General features: G+C 51.0%; 1 protein-coding gene across 5 annotated transcripts in view; it reads left to right on the top strand.

Moving 5' to 3' along the window:
- LOC118654706 (histone lysine acetyltransferase CREBBP-like) overlaps positions 1 to 13,324 on the top strand; it is a 38,157-nt gene extending 24,833 nt beyond the window's left edge. The window contains exons 1-3 of one of the 5 annotated variants that reach the window (XR_004967028.1): positions 180 to 358; positions 1,489 to 2,159; positions 3,802 to 4,058. Coding sequence is in view for 4 of the 5 variants with exons in the window: in XM_036306103.1 (XP_036161996.1) it covers positions 1,500 to 2,078 (579 nt within the window). In the remaining variant the exon portion in view is untranslated. Of the gene's footprint in view, positions 1 to 179; positions 359 to 1,488; positions 3,063 to 3,801; positions 4,059 to 10,839; positions 10,931 to 11,501; positions 11,623 to 11,786 lie in introns of those variants that run through there. The other 4 variants (XM_036306130.1, XM_036306103.1, XM_036306111.1 and 1 more) reach the window with 4 other exon arrangements.
- Positions 13,325 to 14,718: the final 1,394 nt, after the last annotated feature.

Genomic DNA, 14,718 nt, shown 5'->3' with positions numbered 1-14,718 from the left:
GTCTCCTTCCTCGTCACTGGAAACGTCTCTGTCTGTTGTCCCAACCGGACAACAACCCAAATCTCTTGTCCAAGGATCTGGGAGGAGCACACCCTCTTCTGGAGAGCCCCGCGCGGGCTGGGGGCGGGGAGCGGCGCGGGGAAGGGGCGGAGACAGGAAGGGGGCGGAGGCAGCGAAGCGGACGGAGGCCGGAAGGGAACGGAGGCAGGAACGGAACGGAGGCGGAAAGGGAACGGACCGCTTTCGGATTTCTGTCTGAAGAAAACCGGAAGTTGTCGATAGCTTTCTTCTTAAAGCTCTCAGGAGTTTGTGAGGGTCGCTGAAGGAGCGAAGGAGGAACTGCACGAGGCCGACAGAGGTAAAGAATTAAAAACGTATGAGGTCATCTAGAAAGTAGATGGGCTGAGCCCCTACATGGTGCCGCACCCAGAGATCGGGGGCTCAGAGTTTTTAAGGACTCGAGGGGGCTTTTCCTCGGCGGGGATTCTCCGGGCGGGTCCGGCGGGGCGGTGACTGGTCTGAGGAAAGGGAATGTGGTCTGAGCAGAAGGGAAAGTCGGCTGCAAAATGGTCTGAGGGACAGTTTCCGAGGGGAGGGCTATCTTTTTGATTATTTGATCAGACCTCACGTGCACGAGGCCAAAAGTGGTAACGAATTATACATTTATTAGATCATCCTCATCCAGAAAGCAGATGGGCTCAGGCCCCAAATGGTGCGAGCACCCGGGGACGGGGGAGGCAGAGGGTTCAAAGGGCTCTAAAGGGGCTTTTCCTGCGGGAAATTCTCTGGGCCGGTCAGGACCCTGGGCGAGGATGGGACGGAAAGTGACTGGTCTGAGCAAAGGGCCTGTGGTCTGAGCGGAAGGGACGGTCAGTTGCCAAATGATCTACGGGACAGTTCCCCGGGGGCGGGGGTGTCGCTGAGGTGGTTTGATCAGACCTGACAGAGTTTAGGGAGCTGAAGGTCTGCGTGGCCTCGTGGAGGTAAAAGTTGCTGGATGCTGAGAATGGGGCCGTTTGGTGGAATCGCGGCTGTATGGTCTCAGCCTGAGTGCATCCCCTCAGCTCGCGGCGCAGCTCTTCCGGCGGTGGGAGCCGGTCTTCGCAGTAGCGACACCACAGTGTTCAGTGGGAAGACGGGGCCTGTGCTGTGTGCCCCGCCTGCCCCCGTTTTGTGCCTCTGCCTCCTGTGTCTCACACGCAGGCCGGTGTAGCTGCCGCTGACTTTCGGAGGCAACTCCCATAGGCGGCCTGTGGAACAGCAAGTGCCTTCTCCCGCGGAGCCACTCTTTTGTAGTTCATTCCGGCCACACAGGGACCTCAAGGTGCAGTGTTGTTATTCCTTAGGGGCACTGGTTCCGATGCAGCCAATAGCCCAACAAAACCGTAACTGGTGGCTTGACCCCTGAGAAGGTAAGTTTGCATGTATTTCTGTGGTTTTGAAGGTATTTGACTGAACAAGTCTGTCCTCTCTGCTCTTCTTTCCTAGGTTCCCTAGCGATGCTGTTGCCGATGCACAGCCAGGGCCAGGACCGCTGTGTCCTCACCTGCACTGAGTGCAAGCAGCGGGTGGAGACAGGCTGGCACTGCCCCGGGTGCGAGGACTACGACCTTTGTATCAACTGCTACAACACCAAGGGCCACACCCACGAGATGGTGAAGGTGGGGCTGGGCCCGGATGAAGAGGCCGAGGAGGGCGATCAGGGCGGCAACCAGGGGGAGATGCAGTTCAGGAGCATCCGGGAGGCTCGGCGCCTGAGCATCCTGCGCAGCATCCAGACCCTGAGGCACGCCCGCCATTGCGGCGACGCCAACTGCTCTCGGAACGACTGTCAGAAGCTGAAGCGTGTTGTGCTGCACACCACGCGCTGCCAGCGCAAGGCCATTGGAGGCTGCCCAGTGTGCAAGCAGCTAATCGCCCTTTGCTGCTACCATGCCAAAGAATGCCAAGAAAACCCATGCCCCGTTCCCTTGTGCCTCAACATCAAACAGAAGATCCGCGAGCAGCAGCTCCGGCTCCGCCGAGAGCGGCTTCGGCTCCGCCAGCTGCGGATTGGGAACCGCCTGCTGCAAGGGTAGCTCATGCGCCAGCGGTCGCCACCATGAACTCCTGTCACGTGCCTCAGCAGTCTGCCATCCCCTCCTTGAGCACCACCCTGGACACCCCCACAGCAGCCCAACACACCCCAGACACCACAGCCTCCAACTCAGTCCCAGCCATGGCCTGTAAGCATGTCACTAGCCGGCTTCTTCAGCTCGGCCAGAACTTCGCCCCACCAGTGTCCACGGGGAAGCCCACTAACCTTCAGCTCCAGCCCAGCCTGCAGCCCAGCCTGCAGAACCTGAACGCCATGCAAGCCAGCGGGCCCGACCTGCTGTCCCTCCGCAGCAGCAACAGTGGGAGGCCTGAACCCCCAGGGCCAGGCCTTGAACATCATGAACCCGGGGCGCAACCCCAGCGTGGCGAGAATGAACCACAGCACAGAGAGATGCCGCGGAGCAGCAGCAGCAGCAGCAGCAGCAGCAGCAGCAGGAAAGCAGCGCTGGCATGGCCGCAGGCCTGGCAGGACATGCCCAGTTCCAGCAGCCTCAGGGACATGATGCCACCCGCAGCCATGCAGCAGCAGCAGATTGGGTCCCAGGCCAGCCAAACCCTGTTAGGCATATTCTGTACCTTTTCCTTGCCCTCAGTTTCTCCCCTGCGCTCAGTACTTTCTGTTGTCCCCCCTTGAGGCTCCTGTCCTCTCTGCCGTTTTCCTGTTGTTCTTATTTCAGGTGTCACAGGAGAGACAACTAAGCAGCTGAGAAAAGCAGCTCTAGACCCAGCTTTCTGCAACCACCTGCACCTCCATCCGACCCACACAGAGACATAAATATCCCGCCCTCCCTACTCTTGCTTGCTGAAATGGATATGCTGGTGTGTATTAATAATACCATTTCTAGCCCTAACCGGCTTGGCTCAGTGGATAGAGTGTCAGCCTGCACACCGAAGGGTCCCCGGTTCAATTCTGGTCAGCAGCATATACCTTGGTTGCAGGCACATCTCCAGTAGGAGGTTCAGGAGGCAGCTGATAACGTTTTCTCTCATTGATGTTTCTAACTCTATCCCTCTCCCTTCCTCTCTCTAAAAAAATCAATAAGATATACAGTGGGGCCTTGACTTACGAGTTTAATTCGTTCCGTGACGGAGCTCGTAACTCAGAATACTCGTATGTCAAATCTTAAAGTGAACGAGTGAGACACGTGATGCTGGGCTGATGTTGTGGCGTTCACTGTGACGTTCGCTGCGCCAACTAGCAGTGGGGTATCTGAAGCTGGCTCGTAACCCGAATTTTAGCTCACAACTCAAAGCAAAAAATCAGCCGAGAGACGGCTCCTATCCCGAAAAACTCGTTAGTCAGGACACTCGTAAGTCAAGGCCCCACTGTATTTTTAAAATTAAAAAAATAAAATTTCTAAATTCTCACAACATCTTTTGACCTGTATGCTGTCAGCACGGACCTAACAAATCCCATGAGCCCCAGCAGCACATGCTCTCAGAGAGCCACAGGCCTCTCCTCCCTGGCCAGCAGATGGCCACATCCCTCAGTAGCCAGGTGAGATCTCTGGCCCCTGTCCAGTCTCCAGACCCCAATCGCAGCTTCCATGTTCCAGCCCATCACCACGGATACGCCCCAGGCTTCACCACACCATCTCTCCCCCAAGACTGGTTCTCCCCACCCAGGACTCCCAGTCACCATGGCCAGCTCCATAGATCAGGGACACTTGGGGAACCCCAAACATGCAATGCCATCACAGCTGAACACCCCCACAGGAGTGCATTGCCCAGTGAGCTGTCCCTGGTCGGTGACACCACAATTGACACCCTAGAAAAGTTTGTGTAGGTTTTGTAGCGTTGTGAGAAATCACTTTTTTGTTCAATGTTCTTGGACCATTTGTACTGAAATTCAAGAATCTAGGATCTTTTTATTCCTAGATGGAACTGCTACTTCCAAGCCACAGAAGGGTAGATTGCTGTTCAAAGAAACAATAAAAAGTTTATGTTTTTGTTAAAAGCCAGTTGATTTAAATGTCTCTCTTTTTGCTTTCTTAAAACATTTTTTGTTCCTGGGAGGGGGTGGGGCGTAATTGCTGGTGACTCATGCTTTCTTAATAGGAAAGAAAGTTCATTATATCCATATTTTTAAGATTTGAAACATTTATGTTTAAAAGAGAAGAAAAATAATACTCAGAAACTGATTCCTGAAATAATGCAAGCTTATAATGTATCCTGATGGCTTTCTGACATTGTGGGGAGATTTTTTCTATTATTTCCTCAGGGTGTTCTCAAATTATTGCCCCTGGATGATTGGAATTGGCTCCTGAGTACACACACACACACACCCCACATCCATCTATACATCCTGTCTTAAACCAAACTCTTGTCAAAGATGTTGAAAATGTTGCTTAGTTTCTCTGATAAAACTGATTTTAGACCAAAAATAGGGATGATCACTCTCTTAGACCATGCTAATGTTAATAGAGAAGAGATTCTTTCTTCTATGTGAAACTTGAAATGAGGAAAAGCAAGTCTAGTGTCAATCATGCCAGAGCTATAATTACCGTAGATATGAAAACACAAGAAGATTCAATCACTATAGTAAAGTATTAACTCATATCCTATATTGTTAAATAAACTGATGCTACACACAAAGAAAAAGCAAATAACTTTACCTTAATGATGTACTGAGTTCCTCAAAAAGAAATCCAATTTGGAATTTTTAATGGAATTGCACTGCCTCTGTAGGTTAATCATTAATTCAATTAGGTCTTAATAAAGCCATCCAAGATGAGGCATTCTATATTAGGTCATCCGGTACAAAAGCACGGGAGGATGCTCTACTTATTCAGATCATCTTAAATTTTTCAATTTGTATAGAAGTTTTAGTGTTAATGCCCAGATATTTAGTGATCCTTATTGCTACTGTGAATGATTTCTTTTTAGTAATATTTTCTAGTAGCTGTTGTGGGTGGTAGAGATGCTGTTGATTTGTGCAGGCTGATCTTGTTTCTGGCAAACTTGCTGAATCTTATTAGTTATAATTTGCTTGAGTCTTTGTTTTATTGTAAGCTGACATCCTCTTCTCTCTCTCTCTTTCTCTAAAAAAGCACTCCCCTCTACCCCATTTAATTTCTGTGGTGGATGGTGGAGGTTGGGGAGATGACTCACTAAGAAGGAGTAGAAAATGTTTCCTCCTCCCCCCAACTCAGGGAGGGGCCTGGGCCTCCGTGATGCTCACATTGGAGTTCTCTACAGACTTGGAGAGAGACCTGCTAGTCAGGCCGCTGACCACTGTGATGGGAGGAAAAGTGGCCTGAGTCCTCTGGAAGCAGGAAAGGGGAGGAGAATGTCACCATAAAGAGAGGGAGGATTTAGAGAGGGGGAAGAGGATGAAGGGAAAGACTTGAGGGAAACGTAGGTGGGTGGGGCCTGGGAATTCTCAGGGATGGTAGATTGTAAAAGAGTCTAAGGTTCCAGAAGACAAGCTGGACCAGAGACCCACTACCCAGCAGTATGACCCAAAGAAGCCCTGGTCACCTAATGTGGGGGCAGTGGGAGGAGCTTAAGCCCCTGGGAGACAGGAATGGGCACCTCCCACCCCTCCCACCACCAGCCCACACTGACCAACTGATAGAAGCCCCATCCCATGACTGCCCTGGTCACCATGCTTTGCTGGGACCTTGATGCCCAAAGCTGTGGAGGCCCAGGAACTTCCCAGGAACGGAACCTCCTGCATCTCAGAGCTCCCACAAGTGAGAGCTGGATCCTCAAGCCACAGACAATTTGGGGCCCCACACTTGGTCCTGACAAGGAGTTTACTGAGGGAGGGGCCGGGTTGAGAATGTTTTCACCGGGCAACTGGTTTCCCTTTTTTAATGGGCAGCTGGAGTTGAATGCTACAGTTGCTTTGGCCCTAGCTGGTTTGACTCAATGGACAGAGCATCAGCCTGCAGACTGAAGGGTCCCAGGTTCTATTCCAGGCAAGGGCACACACTGTGGCTGTGGGCTCGATCCCCAGTAGGGGGCGTGCAGGAGGCAGCCGATCAGTACTTCTCTCTCATCATTGGTGTTTCTATGTCTTTCTCTTCCTTCATCTCTGAAATCAATGATAATCTTTTTTCAAAAAATGTTGCCTTGGGTTGGAAACTTCTCTGCACACCAGGAGATGGTGTCATGGGGCCACCTTCTCCCCTGCAGGGCACTGGCACTGACGGCTGCTGGAGGCAGGATGGGGAGCCCCTGCTTTAACAGCCTGATTGGTGACTCAGATTTCAGTTGGGGGCTGAGTGGCTATAAAATCAGCAATTGGAAGCCTGTGCCCTCCTGATCCCTCTTCAAGGGTTTGCATTGGATGAACTGATGGCCACATTCGTGCAGCTGTTCTTTGCTACCTCTGCAGCCCTCATTGCTCCTTTTCTCTCTCTCTCTCTCTTTTTTTTTCTATTATTTATTAATTCAGCACCTCAGGCACCCAAACCCCTGAATGTGTGAAAATTCTCCTGGGAATGTGCTTTTTATGATAGAGATCGGCATAAGCAGAGACAGCCAGGCAGGTCTGTTCTTACGGGGACCCAGTAGATGCCTCACTTTTCACTCAGATGTCAGACCGCTTAGTTTGGAAGTGGAGGGAGGTACGGGCCTGGCACCCATTGTGAGCAAGCTATGAGAAGGCCACACTTTCTTTGTAAATGTACAACTCCAAAACAAGGAGGCTATTTGGGAGCAAAGGAAAAGAATCAATGGGATGAGAGTAATTTTGATCCAGGAACATGCAGACCCTGAGCCTGTCCAGGTGCTTCTGAGAGCTGAACAGCCAGGCCGACCCCAGGCCTGTGGGTGTGGCCAGTGCTACAGGGTGTTCACCTTGTTCCCCAGCCCCTACATGCCAAGCTCTCTGCCAGCTCCTAACCTGAGCTGACTTGGAGATATGCCTTCAGCGCGGTGATTAAGTTCAACAGGAGCTCCTGAGGGTCTGTCCTGCACCAAAAAGAGGGTGTCCTTTGAAGAAGATGAGATGTGGGCACAGCCGGCCCACAGGAAAGACGCGTGAAGACACAGAAAGGAGGAAGCCCTCTACAAGCCGAGGAGAGAAGCCTCCGAAGAAACCACCCTGCCAACACCTGATCTGGGACTTCCAACCTCCAGAAACGTGAGGAAACGTGTCTGTTGGGTAAGCCCCCCGGTATCTGATACTTGGTTTTGGCAGCCCCAGCAAGTGAATACAGTGCGTAACTAAGGACGGGTAGGAAGGAAGCACCATGCATGGGTAGGAGACTAATGTGCTCTCTGGCAGGTTGCTTCCCTCGTGTTGCTGCCTACACGGTTCTCCATCTGCCTTTCCTCCTGATGCTTCCACCAAGCCCATCTCTTCCTGGCCTCTTCCCAGTGAGGGGATCTCTCTCAGCAAAATGCTTCTGCATCTTGCACAGTTAGCAGTCCCTGGAGTGGTGAATTGGCTGCGGCTTCAAATGGTGACAGGAAGGCAATGGGAGCAGCTGAGAGCTTTTGTCTCATTGGGCGCTCAGGACCACTTTTCTCACCCACCCGCTTGGGCAAGTGTGGCAATCCTACCCTAAATGTACTTCTCCCCCGTTTTCAGATGGTGAACGTGGTGTGAAAAACGCATTTCTAATGACTGAGCTCTGTTTTAATGTTTTCCATCTTTGCTGAGTCATTAAGTCTTTAAATTCTTCAATATTTTAATGATTTTATATTTCAGTGATGTTTTCATTCTCTCCATACTCTGTTGCCCATAAGACTCTCCAGTAAGAGCCCACCACAGGGTGACTTCACACCTGGCCCTGCTCTGAGTGTGTCCCTTCTTGTCAGCCTGTCTCCCGTGTGGGCCACGATTAGGGCATAGGCACATCACACCCCAGCTTAGGTCCTAAGACAGTGAGAAGAGTCCCAATTACCCTCGGAAATCCTTTGAGAAGTTGCCACGTTGGAGACCATGATTCCATTTTTCATTGCATTCGATGGACCAGCTTTTCCTCGAGTTTGGGGAGAATACGTAGTCTTTGTTCAGTAGAGCCCCAGGTGAAGAGTTGGCCTGTATCTAGAGACTGTGTTAGAACTACACAAATCCTCTCTAATTATCACACACAGGAGGGGCCGGAGAGCAAGACTGACTGGGAGCAGCAGATTCTCCTTCCTTCATTTAAGGGAATAGCAGGCAGAATTGTCAGCACTATTTACATAGTTCTCCCCCCCCCCAACTCCCCCCCCCCCGCCCCCGCAATACACAGCATGGCTAACATAGTAAAGAGAGAGACAGAGAAGGCACATGACTGGGCCCAGGATACCCAGGTTGCGAAGTCAATTCAGACATAAGCGTGGAGAATGTTAAGACCAAGGGTCTTGGGAGCCATATAGTCCTAAATAGAAGTGGTTACTTTCTTTGGGGTTCAGTTTCCTCACCTGGAAGATGCAGTATTGGGGTAGGATGATCCTGAGGCTCCCTCCTGGAGCCCCCGACATTGGTGAGTTCAAGCTCAAGGCTCTCAGCTGAGAAATCCTGGCCAGGCAGAACAGCCTCCATAACCCAGTGAACTAGAAAAGCACCAGGCCCTCCCTGCTCTGCCTGGGGATGTCATGAGAGAGAATACATATATATATAATTTCAGAGAGGAAGGAAGAGGGTGAGAGAGAGAGAGAGAGAGATATCAGTGATGAGAGAGAATCATTGTTTGGCTGCCTTCCTGCACGCCCTCTACTAGGGACGGAGCCCGTAACCCAGGCATGTGCCCCTTGGCCAGAATCGAACCCGGGACTCTTCAGTCCACAGGCCGACGCTCCATCCACTGAGCCAAACAGGCCAGGGCGAGACAGAGTTTGGTAAAGTAAGAAGCAAGATGAGTAATGGGCGCTCTAAGAGATGCCGGGTAATGCACACTGCTTGCCCCTGCCCCCTGTACGCCCCCACCCCCACCCCCGTTCCTTTCGTTCAGGAAATCTTATGTTAGCACCTGATAAAGACAGGACAGGACACTTTGCATTGGAAACGTAGAGACAGATAAGCCGTTCCTGACACTATGGGACTGTTCAACTTGCTATAATTTTGACTGTTTTATCCCAAATCAGAAAACTGAGTGTTTTTGTTTTTTGTTGTGAGATCTATTAGGAAAAATTAAAAGCACCTTTTTGCGTTCAATTCCCAGATTCACATCTCTTCAGGGCTGTGACAAGTATTAGTGCTGTTCACCAACTAGATCCTGTTTTATTTCTCCTGAGCACATAGTGGGATCATAGTTTCCAAGCCTCTGAAGTCAAGTGTGGCCATGAGCCTTCCTTTGTCAATGAAAGGAGAACACCATGATAGTTTACTTCCTCACAAAGCCTTAAGGACCAGCACATGGCTCCTGCATGGTCCTTTTCCTCCGCGTGTAACCAGCAACACTCCTGATGGTGACAGCTTGCTGGCCTGTGTCTCTCACTGAAGACAGAGTGCAGTAGAGGAGTAGAGACCTTACTAATGTGAGGAAGAAACAGGATTCTGTTGCTTTAAGCCATGGAGGTTTAAAAACTGTTTATTACAAAAAACAAAAAGCAAACACCCTATATAAAAGCAGAGACAATAATATATCAAAATTGCTATACCCATTACTTAGCTTCAACAATGATCAAGCTATAAGCCTCCGTGATTTGGGGTTTGCTCGTTAGTACAGCACAACCTAGAAGACTCCTGCTAAAAGCAAGAGGAAAGGGTGTTATTTTATAGAAACGCTGAATGAGTGACAAGTTGGCAAAGAGAATGGAAACAGAATTGACGAGATCTGATTTTTTTAAAAAAAAATATATTTTATTGATTTTTTACAGAGAGGAAGGGAGAGAGATAGAGAGTTAGAAACATCGATGAGAGAGAAACATCGATCAGCTGCCTCCTGCACATCTCCTAATAGGGATATGCCTGCAACCCAGGTACATGCCCTTGACCGGAATTGAACCCGGGACCCTTCAGTCCGCAGGCCGACGCTCTATCCACTGAGCCAAACCGGTTTCGGAGAGATCTGATTTTTATGCCTTATTTTAGTGAGATCATTTCTGTTTTGCTAATATTATAATTGAATGGCAATTTGGATTTTTCTTGTAGGAGCTGCCTTCCATGTTACTTATTTTCCTCTAGAAGTCTAAGCACATCTAGAAACCAGAAGCCTGAACTGCTTGGCAACTGCACTGGAATGCCAACAGGATTAAAGTTAATTGCCTGCTTCCACATAAACGCTAACAAGCACCATTAAACTTTTGGAAAATGTGATTGTTTTCGTTTTAATATGCTTTAGAAAGGGCTTTCCTACTGAATTATGTCTGGAATGTGTGCATGCATGTAAACACAAACCCAAGTTTATCCAAATCTGCACTCAATTGTGTTACAGCAGTCTGATGGATTCATTTAACAAATGACATGAAGTCAACATTATTTCACAAAATTAGTCCATATGCCACTACTTATCCTCCATGTCCGGTTTTGTTTTCGTCCAACGCAACTGAATTCTCTGTAACTGCTGCACCACTTATTAGGGAGGTGACAATGGGCAAGTCAGCCCCTGAGGGGACTCCGTCTCCTTCCTCGTCACTGGAAACGTCTCTGTCTGTTGTCCCAACCGGACAACAACCCAAATCTCTTGTCCAAGGATCTGGGAGGAAAACAAGTCCTTCAGGAGATCCCCGCACCGGGGGAGGAGAGGAGAGGGGGGAGGGTGGTGTTGGGGGGCGGGGAGGGCGGAGGCGGGAAGGGGGCGGAGCGCTTCCGGATTTCTGTCTTTAGGCAGCTAAGAGGAACCAGGAAGTTATGCCATAATTTTGTTCAATTTTTCTTTTTTTTAATGCTTTTAGGGATTTATGAGGGTCGCTGAAGGAGCGAAGGAGGAGCAGCACGAGGCCGAAAGTGGTAAGAAATTATGAATTTATTAAGTCATCTCGAAAATTGATGGGTGGAACCCCGAAATGCTGCCAGCACCCAGGGACGGGGGAGGCAGAGGGTTCAAAGGGCTCTAAAGGGGCTTTTCCTGCGGGAAATTCTCTGGGCCGGTCAGGACCCTGGGCGAGGATGGAACGGAAAGTGACTGGTCTGAGCAAAGGGCCTGTGGTCTGAGCGGAAGGGCCTGTGGTCTGAGCGGAAGGGACGGTCAGTTGCCAAATGATCTACGGGACAGTTCCCCGGGGGCGGGGGTGTCGCTGAGGTGGTTTGATCAGACCTGACAGAGTTTAGGGAGCTGAAGGTCTGCGTGGCCTCGTGGAGGTAAAAGTTGCTGGATGCTGAGAATGGGGCCGTTTGGTGGAATCGCGGCTGTCTGGTCTCAGCCTGAGTGCATCCCCTCAGCTCGCGGCGCAGCTCTTCCGGCGGTGGGAGCCGGTCTTCGCAGTAGCGACACCACAGTGTTCAGTGGGAAGACGGGGCCTGAGCTGTGTGCGCCGCCTGCCCCCGTTTTGTGCCTCTGCCTCCTGTGTCTCACACGCAGGCCGGTGTAGCTGCCGCTGACTTTCGGAGGCAACTCCCATAGGCGGCCTGTGGAACAGCAAGTGCCTTCTCCCGCGGAGCCACTCTTTTGTAGTTCATTCCGGCCACACAGGGACCTCAAGGTGCAGTGTTGTTATTCCTTAGGGGCACTGGTTCCGATGCAGCCAATAGCCCAACAAAACCGTAACTGGTGGCTTGACCCCTGAGAAGGTAAGTTTGCATGTATTTCTGTGGTTTTGAAGGTATTTGACTGAACAAGTCTCTCCTCTCTGCCCTTCTTTCCTAGGTTCCCTAGCGATGCCGGTGGAGATGCACAGCCAGGGCCAGGACCGCTGTGTCCTCACCTGCACTGAGTGCAAGCAGCGGGTGGAGACAGGCTGGCACTGCCCCGGGTGCGAGGGCTACGACCTTTGCATCAACTGCTACAACACCAAGGGCCACACCCACGAGATGGTGAAGGTGGGGCTGGGCCCGGATGAAGAGGCCGAGGTGGGCAATGAGGTTGGCTACCAGGGGGAGCGCCGGTTCAGGAACCCCCTGGAGTCCCAGCGCCAGGCCATCCAGGGCTGCATCCTGTCCCTGGTGCACGCCTGCCAGTGCCGCAACGCCAACTGCTGGCTGAAGTCCTGCCAGAAGATGAAGCGTGTTGTGCTGCACACCAAGCGCTGCCAGCGCAAAACCAATGGAGGCTGCCCAGTGTGCAAGCAGCTAATCGCCCTTTGCTGCTACCATGCCAAAGAATGCCAAGAAAGCCCATGCCCCGTTCCCTTCTGCCTCAACATCAAGCGGAAGCTCCGGGAGCTGCGGCCCCGGCTCCGCCAGCAGCGGATTGGGAACCGCCTGCTGCAAGGGTAGCTCATGCGCCAGCGGACGCCACCATGAACTCCCGTCACGTGCCTCAGCAGTCTGCCATCCCCTCCTTGAGCACCACCCTGGACACCCCCACAGCAGCCCAACACAACCCACACACCACAGCCTCCGACTCAGTCCCAGCCATGGCCTGTAAGCATGTCACTAGCCGGCTTCTTCAGCTCGGCCTGAACTTCGCCCCCACCAGTGTCCACGGGGAAGCCCACTAACCTTCAGCTCCAGCCCAGCCTGCAGCCCAGCCTGCAGAACCTGAACGCATGCAAGCCAGCGGGCCCCGACCTGCTGTCCCTCCGCAGCAGCAACAGTGGGAGGCCTGAACCCCCAGGGCCAGGCCTTGAACATCATGAACCCGGGCGCAACCCCAGCACAGAGAGATGCCGCGGAGCAGCAGCAGCAGCAGCAGCAGCAGCAGCAGGAAGGCAGCGCTGGCATGGCCGCAGGTCTGGCGGGACACGCCCAGTTCCAGCAGCCTCAGGGACATGATGCCACCCGCAGCCATGCAGCAGCCGCAGATCCAGCAGTCAATTGGTCCCAGGCCAGCCAAACCCTGTTAGGCATATTCTGTACCTTTCCCTTGCCTCAGTTTCTCCCCTGCGCTCAGTACTTTCTGTTGTCCCCCCGTGAGGCTCCTGTCCTCTCTGCCGTTTTCCTGTTATTCTCATTTCAGGTGTCACAGGAGACAACTAAGCAGCTGAGAAAAGCAGCTCTAGACCCAGCTTCCTGCAACGGCCTGCACCTCCATCCAGCCCACACAGAGATATAAATATCCCGCCCTCCCTACTCTTGCTTGCTGAAATGGATATGCTGGTGTGTATTAATAAGACAATTTCTAGCCCTAACCGGCTTGGCTCAGTGGATAGAGTGTCAGCCTGCAGACTGAAGTGTCCCAGGTTTGATTCTGGTCAACAGCATATACCTTGGTTGCGGGCACATCCCCAGTAGGTGTTGTGCAGGAGGCAGCTGATCAATGTTTTTAACTCTCTATCCCTCTCCCTTCCTCTCTGTAAAAAATCAATAAAATATATTTTTAAAAATAAATAAAATTTCTACACTCTCGCAATGTCTCTTGGCCAGTCCCCTGTCAGCACGGACCTAACAAACACCATGAGCCCCAGCAGCACATGCTCTCCGAGAGCCACAGGCCTCTCCTCCCCGGCCAGCCGATGGCCACATCCCTCAGTAGCCAGGTGAGATCTCTGGCCCCTGTCCAGTCTCCTGACCCCAGTCGCAGCCTCCACATTCCAGCCCATCACCACGGATACGCCCCAGCCTTCACCACACCACGTCTCCCCCCAGACTGGTTCTCCCCACCCAGGACTCCCAGTGGATCAGGGACACTTGGGGAACCCCAAATATGCAATACCCCCACAGCAGGGCATTGCCCAGTGAGCTGTCCCTGGTTGGTGACACCACAGAAGACACCCTAGAAAAGTTTATGTAGGTTTTGTAGCATTTTGAGAGCATCGCTATTTTTCCCTTTCATGTTCTTGGACCTTTTGTACTGAAATCCAAGAAGCTAGGCTCTTTTTATTCCTAGACGGAACTGCTACTTTTAAGCCACAGAAGGGTAGATTGCTGTTTAAAGAAACAATAAAGCCAAAACCGGTTTGGCTCAGTGGATGGAGCATCGGCCTGTGGACTGAAGGGTCCCGGGTTCGATTCCGGTCAGGGGCATGTACCTTGGTTTAGGGCATATCCCCAGTGGGAAATGTGCAGGAGGCGGCTGATCGATGTTTCTCTCTCATCGATGTTTCTAGCTCTCTATCTCTCTCCCTTCCTCTCTGTAAAAAATCAATAATATACATATATAAAAAAAGAAACAATAAAAAGCATATTTTTTGTTAAAAACTAGTTGATTTAAATATCTGGTCTCTCTCTTTTTGAGTTAAAAAAATTTTTTTTCTGGGGCATCATTGCTGGTGACTCATGCCTTTTGAATGGGAAAACAAGTTCATTATATCCATATTTTTTATTTGTATTTTTAAGATTTGAAACATTTATGTTTAAAAGAGAAGAAAAATAATACTCAGAAACTGATTCCTGAAATAATGCAAGCTTATAATGTATCCTGATGTTTCTGACGTTGGGAGATATTTTCTATTATGTACTCTGGGTGTTCTTGAATTGTTGCCCCTTGATGATAGGAACTGGCTCCTGCATACACACGCACACACACATGCACACGCACACACCACACATCCATCTATACATACTGGCTTAAGCCAAACTCATACCGGGCAGATGTAGAAAATGTTGCTTAGTTTCTCTGATAAAACTGGTTTCAGACAAAAAATAGGACTGATCACTGTCTTAGACCATGCTAAAGTTAATAGAGAAGAGCATTCTTT

Source organism: Myotis myotis, unplaced genomic scaffold (genome assembly GCF_014108235.1).
Source record: "Myotis myotis isolate mMyoMyo1 unplaced genomic scaffold, mMyoMyo1.p scaffold_m19_p_1, whole genome shotgun sequence".
Taxonomy (NCBI): domain Eukaryota; kingdom Metazoa; phylum Chordata; class Mammalia; order Chiroptera; family Vespertilionidae; genus Myotis; species Myotis myotis.
Note: the sequence above shows the minus strand (reverse complement) of the source record. Positions and strands in the feature narration are given on the sequence as shown.